General features: G+C 44.4%; 1 protein-coding gene across 3 annotated transcripts in view; it reads right to left on the minus strand.

Moving 5' to 3' along the window:
• The window catches only part of zmp:0000001236 (mastermind-like protein 2), a 177956-nt gene extending 169622 nt beyond the window's left edge, over positions 1-8334 (minus strand). Inside the window, exons 1-3 of one of the 3 annotated variants that reach the window (XM_046293599.1) lie at positions 7965-8334; positions 7707-7818; positions 7116-7560 (exon numbers count right to left, since the gene is read on the minus strand). In XM_046293599.1, the coding sequence (XP_046149555.1) occupies positions 7116-7535 (420 nt within the window). In that variant the 5' untranslated portion in view covers positions 7536-7560; positions 7707-7818; positions 7965-8334. Of the gene's footprint in view, positions 1-7115 lie in introns of all 3 variants that reach the window. The other 2 variants (XM_046293597.1, XM_046293598.1) reach the window with 2 other exon arrangements.
• Positions 8335-15334: the final 7000 nt, after the last annotated feature.

The following is a 15334-nucleotide window of genomic DNA, read 5'->3' on the forward strand; positions in this document are numbered from 1 at the left end:
TCCACTTAACCACTGGCTTCTATCCACTTAACTCCTATCCACTTAACTCCTATCCACTTAACCACTGGCTCCTATCCACTTAACTCCTATCCACTTAACCACTGGCTCCTATCCACTTAACTCCTATCCACTTAACCACTGGCTTCTATCCACTTAACTCCTATCCACTTAACCACTGGCTCCTATCCACTTAACTCCTATCCACTTAACCACTGGCTCCTATCCACTTAACTCCTATCCACTTAACCACTGGCTCCTATCCACTTAACTCCTATCCACTTAACCACTGGCTCCTATCCACTTAACTCCTATCCACTTAACCACTGGCTCCTATCCACTTAACTCCTATCCACTTAACCACTGGCTCCTATCCACTTAACTCCTATCCACTTAACCACTGGCTCCTATCCATTTAACTCCTATCCACTTAACCACTGGCTCCTATCCACTTAACCACTGGCTCCTATCCACTTAACTCCTATCCACTTAACCACTGGCTCCTATCCACTTAACCACTGGCTCCTACCCACTTAACCACTGGCTCCTACCCACTTAACTCCTATCCACTTAACTCCTATCCACTTAACCACTGGTTCGTATCCACTTAACCACTGGCTCCTATCCACTTAACCACTGGCTCATATCCACTTAAGTCCTATCCACTTAACCACTGGCTCCTATCCACTTAACTCCTATCCACTTAACCACTGGCTCCTATCCACTTAACTCCTATCCACTTAACCACTGGCTCCTATCCACTTAACCACTGGCTCATATCCACTTAACTCCTATCCACTTAACCACTGGCTCCTATCCTATGGGCACCCTATTCCCTATGTAGTGCACTACTTTAGACCAGGGTATCCTATTCCCTATGTAGTGCACTACTTTAGACCAGGGCACCCTATTCCTTATGTAGTGCAGAACTTTAGACCAGAGTATCCTATTCCCTATGTAGTGCACTACTTTAGACCAGGGCATCCTATTCCCTATGTAGTGCACTACTTTAGACCAGGGTATCCTATTCCCTATGTGGTGCACTACTTTAGACCAGGGCACCCTATTCCCTATGTAGTGCACTACTTTAGACCAGGGCACCCTATTCCCTATGTAGTGCACTACTTTAGACCAGGGCACCCTATTCCCTATGTAGTGCACTACTTTAGACCAGGGCACCCTATTCCCTATGTAGTGCACTACTTTAGACCAGGGCATCCTATTCCCTATGTAGTGCACTACTTTAGACCAGGGCACCCTATTCCCTATGTAGTGCACTACTTTAGACCAGGGTATCCTATTCCCTATGTAGTGCACTACTTTAGACCAGGGCATCCTATTCCCTATGTAGTGCACTACTTTAGACCAGGGCACCCTATTCCCTATGTAGTGCACTACTTTAGACCAGGGCATCCTATTCCCTATGTAGTGCACTACTTTAGACCAGGGCACCCTATTCCCTATGTAGTGCACTACTTTAGACCAGGACACACTATTCCCTATGTAGTGCACTACTTTAGACCAGGGCACCCTATTCCCTATGTAGTGCACTACTTTAGACCAGGGCATCCTATTCCCTATGTAGTGCACTACTTTAGACCAGGGCACCCTATTCCCTGTGTAGTGCACTACTTTAGACCAGGGCACCCTATTCCCTATGTAGTCAACAGGCAGTCACCATGCAGTCAACAGGCAGTCACCATGCAGTCAACAGGCAGTCAACATGCAGTCACCATGCAGTCACCATGCAGTCAACAGGCAGTCACCATGCAGTCAACAGGCAGTCACCATGCAGTCACCATGTAGTCAACAGGCAGTCACCATGCAGTCAACAGGCAGTCAACACGCAGTCAACAGGCAGTCAACACGCATTCAATAGGCAGACACCATGCAGTCACCATGCAGTCACCATGCAGTCACCATGCAGTCACCATGCAGTCAACGGGCAGTCACCATGCAGTCAACGGGCAGTCACCATGCAGTCAACAGGCAGTCACCATGCAGTCAACAGGCAGTCACCATGCAGTCAACAGGCAGTCACCATGCAGTCACCATGCAGTCACCATGCAGTCAACGGGCAGTCACCATGCAGTCACCATGCAGTCACCATGCAGTCAACAGGCAGTCACCATGCAGTCACCATGCAGTCACCATGCAGTCAACGGGCAGTCACCATGCAGTCAACAGGCAGTCAACATGCAGTCACCATGCAGTCACCATGCAGTCACCACGCAGTCAACGGGCAGTCAACAGGCAGTCACCATGCAGTCACCATGCAGTCACCACGCAGTCAACAGGCAGTCAACAGGCAGTCAACAGGCAGTCAACAGGCAGTCACCATGCAGTCACCATGCAGTCACCATGCAGTCACCATGCAGTCAACAGGCAGTCACCATGCAGTCAACGGGCAGTCACCATGCAGTCACCATGCAGTCAACAGGCAGTCACCATGCAGTCAACAGGCAGTCACCATGCAGTCACCATGCAGTCAACGGGCAGTCACCATGCAGTCACCATGCAGTCAACAGGCAGTCACCATGCAGTCAACAGGCAGTCACCATGCAGTCACCATGCAGTCACCATGCAGTCACCATGCAGTCACCATGCAGTCAACAGGCAGTCACCATGCAGTCACCATGCAGTCACCATGCAGTCAACGGGCAGTCACCATGCAGTCAACAGGCAGTCAACATGCAGTCACCATGCAGTCACCATGCAGTCACCACGCAGTCAACGGGCAGTCAACAGGCAGTCACCATGCAGTCACCATGCAGTCACCACGCAGTCAACAGGCAGTCAACAGGCAGTCAACAGGCAGTCAACAGGCAGTCACCATGCAGTCACCATGCAGTCACCATGCAGTCACCATGCAGTCAACAGGCAGTCACCATGCAGTCAACGGGCAGTCACCATGCAGTCACCATGCAGTCACCATGCAGTCACCATGCAGTCACCATGCAGTCAACAGGCAGTCACCGTGCAGTCACCATGCAGTCAACAGGCAGTCACCATGCAGTCAATGGGCAGTAACCAGGCAGTCAACTGCATCTCTATAAAATCGACCTAGATTACTGACTGATACCATATCTATAAAATCTACATGACTGAACTAAAAATAACAAAACATTGAATGCTGCACTGTATTTAACCTACTGTAATGTCATTAATGTTTTATGGGAAGCTACCCTAAATTAAGCTAAATAATGTCCGTTTCCATGAACTATATGAACCAGGGAGGAGAGAGAGGGGGGGGGAGAGCGAGGAGGGGAGGAGAGAGAGAGAGAGAGAGAGAGAGAGAGAGAGAGAGAGAGAGAGAGAGAGAGAGAGAGAGAGAGAGAGAGAGAGAGAGAGAGAGAGAGAGAGAGAGAGAGAGAGAGGAGAGGAGAGAGAGAGAGAGAGAGAGAGAGAGAGAGAGAGGGGGGAGAGAGAGAGAGGAGGGAGAGAGCGAGAGGAGAGGAGGTGAGAGAGAGGAGAGGAGGGGAGAGAGAGAGAGAGGAGAGGAGGGGGAAGAGAGAGAGAGAGGAGAGGAGGGGGGAGAGAGAGAGAGAGAGGAGGGGGAGAGAGAGATCTGTAAACTCTTGCAAATATAGTCTCATCTCTCCCATTATGACATGATATTGAAACATTCCTTGGGAACAGTTTCATAGCCTCTAGCCTGCATGTCCAACTCCCCAGGGGCTAATAAGACAAAAACAACCAGAAAAATCTCCCGTCTCAGCTTGGCTGTTGCCCTTGCAGTGTGCCCCTTACCATAGATGCCTCGTACAGCACAGGAAACGGGTCAAATCAGCACACGCTCGCATAGTACCAGATCAATGTGGAGTTATATACAGGAAGTACCAGATCAATGTGGAGTTATATACAGGAAGTACCAGATCAATGTGGAGTTATATACAGGAAGTACCAGATCAATGTGGAGTTATATACAGGAAGTACCAGATCAATGTGGAGTTATATACAGGAAGTACCAGATCAATGTGGAGTTATATACAGGAAGTACCACATCAATGTGGAGCTATATACTGGAAGTACCAGTACCACATCAATGTGGAGTTATATACAGGAAGTACCAGATCAATGTGGAGCTATATACAGGAAGTACCAGATCAATGTGGAGTTATATACAGGAAGTACCACATCAATGTGGAGCTTTATACAGGAAGTACCAGATCAATGTGGAGCTATATACAGGAAGTACCACATCAACGTGGAGTTATATACAGGAAGTACCAGATCAATGTGGAGTTATATACAGGAAGTACCACATCAATGTGGAGCTATATACAGGAAGTACCAGATCAATGTGGAGCTATATACAGGAAGTACCAGATCAATGTGGAGCTATATACAGGAAGTACCAGAACAATGTGGAGCTATATACAGGGAGTACCAGAACAATGTGGAGCTATATACAGGAAGTACCAGAACAATGTGGAGCTATATACAGGAAGTACCAGAACAATGTGGAGCTATATACAGGAAGTACCAGAACAATGTGGAGCTATATACAAGGAAGTACCAGATCAATGTGGAGTTATATACAGGAAGTACCAGATCAATGTGGAGCTATGTACAGGGAGTACCAGATCAATGTGGATCTTTATACAGGGAGTACCAGTACCAGATCAATGTGCAGAGGTATGAAGTATTTGAAGGCAGGGTAAAGTGACTAGGCATCAGGATAGATAATAATAAGGTATTTGAGGTAGATATGTACATGAAGGCAGGGTAAAGTGACTAGACATCAGGATAGATAATAATAAGGTATTTGAGGTAGATATGTACATGAAGGCAGGGTAAAGTGACTAGACATCAGGATAGATAATAATAAGGTATTAGAGGTTGATATGTACATGAAGGCAGGGTAAAGTGACTAGACATCAGGATAGATAATAATAAGGTATTTGAGGTAGATATGTACATGAAGGCAGGGTAAAGTGACTAGACATCAGGATAGATAATAATAAGGTATTTGAGGTAGATATGTACATGAAGGCAGGGTAAAGTGACTAGACATCAGGATAGATAATAATAAGGTATTTGAGGTAGGTATGTACATGAAGGCAGGGTAAAGTGACTAGGCATCAGGATAGATAATAATAAGGTATTTGAGGTAGATATGTACATGAAGGTAAAGTGACTCGACATCAGGATAGATAATAATAAGGTTTTAGAGGTAGATATGTACATGAAGGCAGGGTAAAGTGACTAGACATCAGGATAGATAATAATAAGGTATTAGAGGTAGATATGTACATGAAGGCAGGGTAAAGTGACTAGGCATCAGGATAGATAATAATAAGGTATTAGAGGTAGATATTCAACAGTACAGTAATACCTAATGCTTGTGTTTCTAGCTCCAACAGTACAGTAATACCTAATGCTTGTGTTTCTAGCTCCAACAGTACAGTAATATCTAATGCGTGTGTAGTTAGGGCTGTAGACTGTAGTTAGGAATGTAGACTGTCGTTAGGGCTGTAGTTAGGAATGTAGACTGTAGTTAGGAATGTAGACTGTCGTTAGGAATGTAGACTGTCGTTAGGGCTGTAGTTAGGAATGTAGACTGTCGTTAGGGGTGTAGACTGTAGTTAGGAATGTAGACTGTCATTAGGGATGTAGTTAGGAATGTTGACTGTAGTTAGGGCTGTAGTTAGGGCTGTAGTAAGGCTGTAGACTGTCATTAGGGCTGTAGACTGCAGTTAGGGCTGTAGACTGCAGTTAGGGCTGTAGACTGCAGTTAGGGCTGTAGACTGCAGTTAGGACTGTAGTTAGGAATGTAGACTGTAGTTAGGAATGTAGACTGTAGTTAGGAATGTAGACTGTAGTTAGGAATGTAGACTGTAGTTAGGAATGTAGACTGTAGTTAGGAATGTAGACTGTGGTTAAGAATGTAGACTGTTGTTAAGAATGTAGACTGTAGTTAGGAATGTAGACTGTTGTTAAGAATGTAGACTGTAGTTAGGAATGTAGACTGTAGTTAGGAATGTAGACTGTTGATAAGAATGTAGACTGTAGTTAGGAATGTAGACTGTTGTTAAGAATGTAGACTGTAGTTAGGAATGTAGACTGTAGTTAGGAATGTAGACTGTTGATAAGAATGTAGACTGTAGTTAGGAATGTAGACTGTTGTTAAGAATGTAGACTGTAGTTAAGAATGTAGACTGTCGTTAAGAATGTAGACTGTCATTAAGAATGTAGTTGGGATTATAAACTGTCGTTGGGTTTGTAGACTGTCGTTGGGATTGTAGACTGTAGTTGGGATTGTAGACTGTAGTTGGGATTGTAGACTGTAGTTGGGATTGTAGACTGTAGTTAGGGGTGTAGACTATAGTTGGGATTGTAGACTGTAGTTGGGATTATAAACTGTAGTTGGGATTGTAGACTGTAGTTGGGATTGTAGACTGTAGTTGGGATTGTAGACTGTAATTGGGATTGTAAACTGTAGTTGGGATTGTAAACTGTAGTTAGGGGTGTAGACGGTCGTTGGGATTGTAGACTGTAGTTGGGATTGTAGACTGTAGTTAGGGGTGTAGAATGTAGTTATGGGTGTAGTTAGGAATGTAGACTGTAGTTAGGGGTGTAGACGGTCGTTGGGATTGTAGACTGTAGTTAGGGGTGTAGACTGTAGTTAGGATTGTTTTTAGGGGTACAGACTGCAGGTCGGAATGTAACGTAGCCTAGCAGTTAGAGGCTAGCCAGCAACCGGAAGGTAACGTAGCCTAGCAGTTAGAGGATAGCCAGCAACTGGAAGGTTGCCAGTTTGAATCCCTTGTGATGGGCTCTGGCAGGAAGTGAGCTGGCTTACCAGAGGGTTGCCGGTATCAAATCCTAGATGCCAATGCCTGCCGTTGTGCCCGTGAGCAACCCCTTCACTACAACTGCTGTACAGGCGCCCAAGTGTGGCAGCACCCAATCCAACCTCTATATGTGTCTTTAGGAGGGGTTAGGATGAAGTGGAAATATCATTTCGGTTGGACCTCTTGTACAATCGACAAATAAAGTGACATTCATCCAAATTGCCTCAAGAGACATATATTATATATATATATATTATATTATTATTATTATTATATATTATTATATGAATATATATATAATATATATTCATCATCACTTACTGCTATTCGTGTTGAGATCTTCTGGTCTCCCGCTGAGGAGCTCTGGCATTTCTGTTCTCCATTAACTCTGCTGTAGTCTGGAGGTTGTTGGTTCGAAGCCCGGTTCCCCTTGGTTTTCCTATTCCCGGGTCCCTGATGCACAATGTTCAGCAGGTGAAGAGTACTCTCGTGTTCCCGGTCAGAGTTCTCGGCCTGGCCTCGCTGGTACCGGTTCTCACAGGTGGAGTGATGCCTTCGACACAGTTCTATCCGCGCGCGTAACCGTTCCACTATGGCGCTGTGAAGCTGCGGGACGGCAGAGCCCCGGGAGGTCGCGAGCGGCCCCGCAACCCCCCCGCCTGGCATAGAGCCCACCATACCAAGACCTAACATTGGTACGAACCCTCCTGCTGCGGGCTGTGCGGGAGTTGCTTCTCCCATGCCCTCTGGCACCCCGCAAGAAGTTCTATCAAAAAAGGTTACCCGTGTTTTTACAGAGCCCACAATAAAAACATCGAATATTAAACAGCTCTCTACTGATTAGGAATGATAATCATACAAAATATATATTTACAAAAAATATATATACTTTAGCATATTTGCCACTATTACCTGAATGGGATAAGAACAAGTCCCCACGAGGTCCTTTACTGATTTGATGACCGACTGTTGGGTTCCGACTACACCACATGCAACGTGAATACCCTTAACCTACTTCAGTCTCCTGTAATTCGACAGGAAATCAGAAAGGACGAAAACTTAAATATATCACGAACAATAGCATTTTAGTAGCCAAATTGACTAGAAGCGTTTTACGCAAATTGCGTTTACAATGAGTAGCTTACACATATGATCATAAAATAACCTTACCACACTTTGCGACGAATACTAACTATGTATTCAACGTGGACGAGTCATCACCAAAACAGAAGGTTATATTGGGAAAATACACGAAACTTCCAGCGACTCACGACATGATTTTTTTTTTTTACATTAGCAAAAAAAAAAATCCCCCGTTCCCCTCGTCCTGATCAAAAACAGATGGTTTAGCCTACATTTTGGTCAATTCTGAAAATAACGAAACTGTAAAGACACGGGTAAGAAACGCCGAGGAGCGAACACACAAACTGATAGTGATTCTAGCTGGGCTGTATCAAGTATTCCATTGACAATCATTTGTCCGTCCGAGCTGTAGCCTACACGGAGGCACGGGAATTGCGGGGGTACTAGACTTTCATTGTATGAGTATTCCTTCCTCTGGTCATGAAATACGCATATGGATGATGGTGCCCAAACGCACACTCTAGTGTAGGGCAATATGAACTACACACTGAGAGATGACCAGGCTGCTGTGGTGATAGGACAGAAACACGGGTGTTATTTACATAGGAATATTAGGCAGTGACTGTCAGATGTTCATGATTGTAGTGGAGTAGTGTGCCCTTCCACTCCTTTTAACTTTTAAGCATGATAAGGCGCACCAGAAGTGAACCTGTGAATGTGAGACAGTCAAAGGAGGTCTAAGCTAAGTACTTCATTCTGATCAAGTAAAAACGTAAATAAAAACAATCCAGTGACAACTACAGCAGACACAGTAAGTAGGATAGTAAAACACAACTTACCCAATAAACAAACACCAGGCGGTGTAATGTCACACGACTTACCCAATACCAGGTGGTGTAATGTCACACGACTTACCCAATAATAGATTTACCCAACACCAGGTGGTGTAACGTAACACATGACTTACCCAATAATAGATTTACCCAATACCAGGTGGTGTAACGTAACACATGACTTACCCAATACCAGGTGGTGTAACGTAACACATGACTTACCCAATACCAGGTGGTGTAATGTAACACATGACTTACCAAAGAATAGATTTACTCAACACCAGGTGGTGTAACGTAACACATGACTTACTCAATAATAGATTTACCCAATACCAGGTGGTGTAACTTAACACATGACTTACTCAATAATAGATTTACCCAATACCAGGTGGTGTAACGTAACACATGACTTACCCAACACCAGGTGGTGTAACGTAACACATGACTTACTCAATAATAGATTTACCCAATACCAGGTGGTGTAATCTAACACATGACTTACCTAATAATAGATTTACCCAACACCAGGTGGTGTAACGTAACACAACTGACCCAATAATAGATTTACCCAATACCAGGTGGTGTAACGTAACACATGACTTACCCAATAATAGATTTACCCAACACCAGGTGGTGTAACGTAACACATGACTTACCCAATACCAGGTGGTGTAACGTAACACATGACTTACTCAATAATAGATTTACCCAATACCAGGTGGTGTAACTTAACACATGACTTACCCAATAATAGATTTACCCAATACCAGGTGGTGTAACTTAACACATGACTTACCCAATAATAAATTTACCCAATACCAGGTGGTGTAATCTAACACATGACTTACCCAATAATAGATTTACCCAATACCAGGTGGTGTAATCTAACACATGACTTACCTAATAATAGATTTACCCAATACCAGGTGGTGTAATCTAACACATGACTTACACAATAATAGATTTACCCAACACCAGGTGGTGTAACGTAACACATGACTTACCCAACACCAGGTGGTGTAATGTAACACATGACTTACCCAACAATAGATTTACCCAATACCAGGTGGTGTAATGTAACACATGACTTACCAAAGAATAGATTTACTCAACACCAAGTGGTGTAATGTAACACATGACTTACCCAATAATAGATTTACCCAATACCAGGTGGTGTAACGTAACACATGACTTACCTAATAATAGATTTACCCAATACCAGGTGGTGTAACGTAACACATGACTTACATTACACCACCTGGTGTTGGGTAACACATGACTTACCAAAGAATAGATACACCCAACACCAGGTGGTGTAATGTAACACATGACTTACCCAATAATAGATTTACCCAATACCAGGTGGTGTAACGTAACACATGACTTACATTACACCACCTGGTGTTGGGTAACACATGACTTACCAAAGAATAGATACACCCAACACCAGGTGGTGTAATGTAACACATGACTTACCCAACACAAGGTGGTGTAATGTAACACATGACTTACCCAACACCAGGTGGTGTAATGTCTGGCCTAGTTGGAGGGATCTAGAATGCTGCTCATCTCATGGCACTGATGATGAGGATGTCGTTGACTCAATCCAACCAGGTACTTGTCAAGTGAGGTGCCACAAATTACACACACTGTGGACTGAATCGATCTGGATGATGATGGTTTAACGTGTTCTGGTTTGGCGAGTTCACCCATTCAAACAAAATACTTTACTACTGTCCAAAATAGCATCCTATACCCTAGTTTCCTATTTGCTTGACCTGCACCAATAGGCTGATCCCCTCTGTGATGTCATGCTGCTGTAGTGACAGCCAGCTCTCTAACTCCCTCCGCTGGTGCATGCTTGACATGGCCTCAGCATGGCTTTATGCAGCCTGGTTTGAGCTCACAAAATGGCAGTGGGGATAGGCCGTGCTGTCCAGGGATCCCGACCCTATTGAACCCTATCGAAGTTGACATTTAAAATGGCTAGGGACGTCCTAAGGATCCCAGTAAGCACTAACCCCCTCAGTCGTGTTCTCACCATGGACTGGAGAAATGCACATGTACAGTATCTGTCACCTACAACAGAGGACAGTGACTGGCTTCTTATCCTGTGAGTAGTAGCAGTGGTCCTCATTGGACTGATTGAGTGACTCCCTGAGGTCAGGGAGGCAGTCATAGGGCGCTACATATTCGTTGCCAAACCCACTGGCTCCAGGTCATCTATAAGTCTCTGCAAGGTAAAGCCCGGCCTTGTCTCAGCTCACTGGTCACCATAGCAACACCCACCTGTAACACGTGCTCCAGCAGGTATATCTCACTTGTCGTCCGCAAAGCCAACGCTTCCTTTGGCCGCCTTTCCTTCCAGTTCTCTGCTGCCAATGACTGGAACAAATTGCAAAAATCTCTGAAGCTGGAGACTCATATCTCCCTCTCTAACTTTAAGCATCAGCTGTCAGAGCAGCTTACCGATCACTGTACCTGTACACAGCCCATCTGTAAATAGCCCACCCAACTAACTCATCCCCATATTGTTACTTATCCTCTTGCTCTTTTGCACCCCAGTATCTCTACTTGCACATCATCATCTGCACATCTATCACACCAGTGTTAATGCTAAATAAAATTTGATTTGATTTCTAATTATTTCACCTCTATGGCCTATTTATTGCCTTACCTCCCTAATCTTCTACATTTGTACACACTGTACACATATTTTTCCTATTGTGTTATTGACTGTATGTTTATGTGTAACTCTGTGTTGTTGTTTGTGTCGCACTGCTTTGTTTTATCTTGGCCAGGTCACAGTTTGTAAATGGGAACTTGTTCTCAACTGGCCTACCTGGACAGACTGACTGACTCAGGTCAGGGAGTGGGCCTCATTGGACAGACTGACTGTCTCAGGTCAGGGAGTCGGCCTCATTGGACAGACTGACTGTCTCAGGTCAGGGAGTCGGCCTCATTGGACTAACTGACTGACTCAGGTCAGGGAGTGGGCCTCATTGGACTAACTGACTGACTCAGGTCAGGGAGTGGGCCTCATTGGACTAACTGACTGACTCAGGTCAGGGAGTGGGCCTCATTGGACAGACTGACTGACTCAGGTCAGGGAGTGGGCCTCATTGGACAGACTGACTGACTCAGGTCAGGAAGTGGGCCTCATTGGACAGACTGACTGACTCAGGTCAGGGAGTGGGCCTCATTGGACAGACTGACTGACTCAGGTCAGGGAGTGGGCCTCATTGGACAGACTGACTGACTGACTCAGGTCAGGGAGTTGGCCTCATTGGACAGACAGACTGACTCAGGTCAGGGAGTGGGCCTCATTGGACAGACTGACTGACTCAGGTCAGGGAGTTGGCCTCATTGGACAGACTGACTGACTCAGGTCAGGGAGTGGGCCTCATTGGACTTACTGAGCGAATCAGGTCAGGGAGTTGGCCTCATTGGACAGACTGACTGACTCAGGTCAGGGAGTGGGCCTCATTGGACAAACTGACTGACTCAGGTCAGGGAGTGGGCCTCATTGGACAGACTGACTGACTCAGGTCAGGGAGTGGGCCTCATTGGACAGACTGACTGACTCAGGTCAGGGAGTGGGCCTCATTGGACAGACTGACTGACTCAGGTCAGGGAGTGGGCCTCATTGGACAGACTGACTGACTCAGGTCAGGGAGTGGGCCTCATTGGACTAACTGAGCAAATCATTTTAAGGTTAGGCATTAAGGTTCAGGTTTAAAATGAAGATTTTATGACTTGTGTGGCTGTGCCAGCTAGGTGAGCACTCTGCAGAGCTGCCTCCAACACAAGATCCATGATGAAAACTGCTAACCTGCTATTACAACCTGTACCATCCATCATTCATATATCCTTATGTACATATTCCTTATCCCCTTACACTGTGTATAAGACAGCAGTTTAGGAATTGTTAGTTAGATTACTTGTTGGTTATCACTGCATTGTCGGGAACTAGAAGCACAAGCATTTCGCTACACTCGCATTAACATCTGCTAACCATGTGTATGTGACAAATACAATTGGATTTGATTTGATTTGCAACATACGTTGAACTGCTTGCACTACCATACAAACACTTCAGTTGTTTGTTTTTATTACACTTGCCGATTTATTGATGTCCACAGTTTGAGTCTAATATAATACAGGAATAACAGTGTTATTTTGTGTATCCCCAATGTACCACATGTTACCATCACATTGGCATTGTTTGGCATATTGCTTCACAAAATAAGCAAGACAACGTATTTGCATAAATTAATGTTAGTAGAGCCATTTTTGTTTTGTTTTTTTGTTTTGACAATTCTTTTTCAACTGAAAAACACTTAATAAATTAATACATTAATTCACAAGCAATCCAACAAATGGATCAAATGCTTTTACAGGAGTAGAAATCAGAAGAGCCAACATGTCCTCTACTTAATACCGTATGTCGACTCAGTAAGGGGCCCGCGTCCCAAATTACATCCTATTCTCTACAGTGCCCCACTTCTGACCAGGGGCAACAGGGCTCGAGTCAAAAACAGCACACTATATATAGGGAATAAGGGTGCCATTTGGGACACAACAGCCAGTAAAAAAGATAGACCCTATTGGGCAGCTTTTCTCTATTCCACTCAGTCAGGTGTGTATTATATACCTCTACAACAACACACAATCTACCACCCACGACACAACATACACAGCTCATTCACTTACATGTTACTCTCTCAACACAATCAATGACATTATCCATTTCACATCAGACAGAGAGGGTCCATCTGAGATAGCACCCTTAGTGTGACCTGGTCAACATGGGGATAGGGTGCTATTTCGGATGCAGACAGACAAAACAGAGAAACAACCCTTTTCAATCACTATCCGTTCTTTGTGAATCACAGTTCACATAGCAAGGCCTTTTTTTATCAGTGCAAGTCAACTACAGGGCTCTCTGTGTAGATGTATGGATCACTAGTCAACTACAGGTCTCTGTGTAGATGTATGGATCACTAGTCAACTACAGGTCTCTCTCTGTGTAGATGTATGAATCACTAGTCAACTACAGGTCTCTGTGTAGATGTATGGATCACTAGTCAACTACAGGTCTCTGTGTGTAGATGTATGGATCACTAGTCAACTACAGGTCTCTCTGTGTAGATGTATGAATCACTAGTCAACTACAGGTCTCTCTGTGTAGATGTATGAATCACTAGTCAACTACAGGTCTCTCTGTGTAGATGTATGAATCACTAGTCAACTACAGGTCTCTCTGTGTAGATGTATGGATCACTAGTCAACTACAGGTCTCTCTGTGTAGATGTATGGATCACTAGTCAACTACAGGTCTCTGTGTAGATGTATGGATCACTAGTCAACTACAGGTCTCTGTGTAGATGTATGGATCACTAGTCAACTACAGGTTTCTCTCTGTGTAGATGTATGGATCACTAGTCAACTACAGGTCTCTGTGTAGATGTATGGATCACTAGTCAACTACAGGTCTCTGTGTAGATGTATGGATCACTAGTCAACTACAGGTCTCTGTGTAGATGTATGGATCACTAGTCAACTACAGGTCTCTCTGTGTAGATATATGGATCACTAGTCAACTACAGGTCTCTCTGTGTAGATGTATGGATCACTAGTCAACTACAGGTCTCTGTGTAGATGTATGGATCACTAGTCAACTACAGGTCTCTCTGTGTAGATGTATGGATCACTAGTCAACTACAGGGCTCTCTGTGTAGATATATGGATCACAAAATTCAACCGTAAAAAATTGGAGAGAAAAAATAACACACTTATTCCGCAAAGATCTGAGCTCAAATTATTCTGAGCCATATTACCCTCCAAACCCCACCCCCCTTGCCAGTAAAAAATAATGATAATAATAATAACAACAACAATAATGATAGAAAAACATGAACATGTAACCATTAGCAACCATCGTCGATCTAATCAAAAGCATCTTTTGGCCGTACTGGTCGTCAATTCTTCAGTGCGTACCAAATGGCATCCTATTCACTACAGTGAACTACTTTAGACCAGGGCCCATAGTGAACTACTTTAGACCAGGGCCCATAGTGAACTACTTTAGACCAGGGCCCATAGTGAACTACTTTAGACCAGGGCCCATAGTGAACTACTTTAGACCAGGGCCCATAGTGAACTACTTTAGACCAGGGCCTATAGTGAACTACTTTAGAACAGGGCCTATAGTGCACTACATTAGACCAGGCCCTATAGTGAACTACTTTAGACCAGGGCCCATAGTGAACTACTTTAGACCAGGGCCCATAGTGAACTACTTTAGACCAGGGCCTATAGTGAACTACTTTAGAACAGGGCCTATAGTGCACTACATTAGACCAGGCCCTATAGTGAACTACTTTAGACCAGGGCCCATAGTGCAGTACTTTAGACCAGGGCCCATAGTGCACTACTTTAGACCAGGGCCTATAGTGCACTACTTTAGACCAGGGCCCATAGTGCAGTACTTTAGACCAGGGCCTATAGTGCAGTACTTTAGACCAGGGCCCATAGTGCAGTACTTTAGACCAGGGCCCCTTAGAGTGCCATTTGGAATACATTACACTTTTCTAAAATGGCACCCAGATTTTGTTTTCTTAG

The sequence above is a fragment of the Oncorhynchus gorbuscha genome, linkage group LG13, assembly GCF_021184085.1.
Source record: "Oncorhynchus gorbuscha isolate QuinsamMale2020 ecotype Even-year linkage group LG13, OgorEven_v1.0, whole genome shotgun sequence".
NCBI classification, from domain to species: domain Eukaryota; kingdom Metazoa; phylum Chordata; class Actinopteri; order Salmoniformes; family Salmonidae; genus Oncorhynchus; species Oncorhynchus gorbuscha.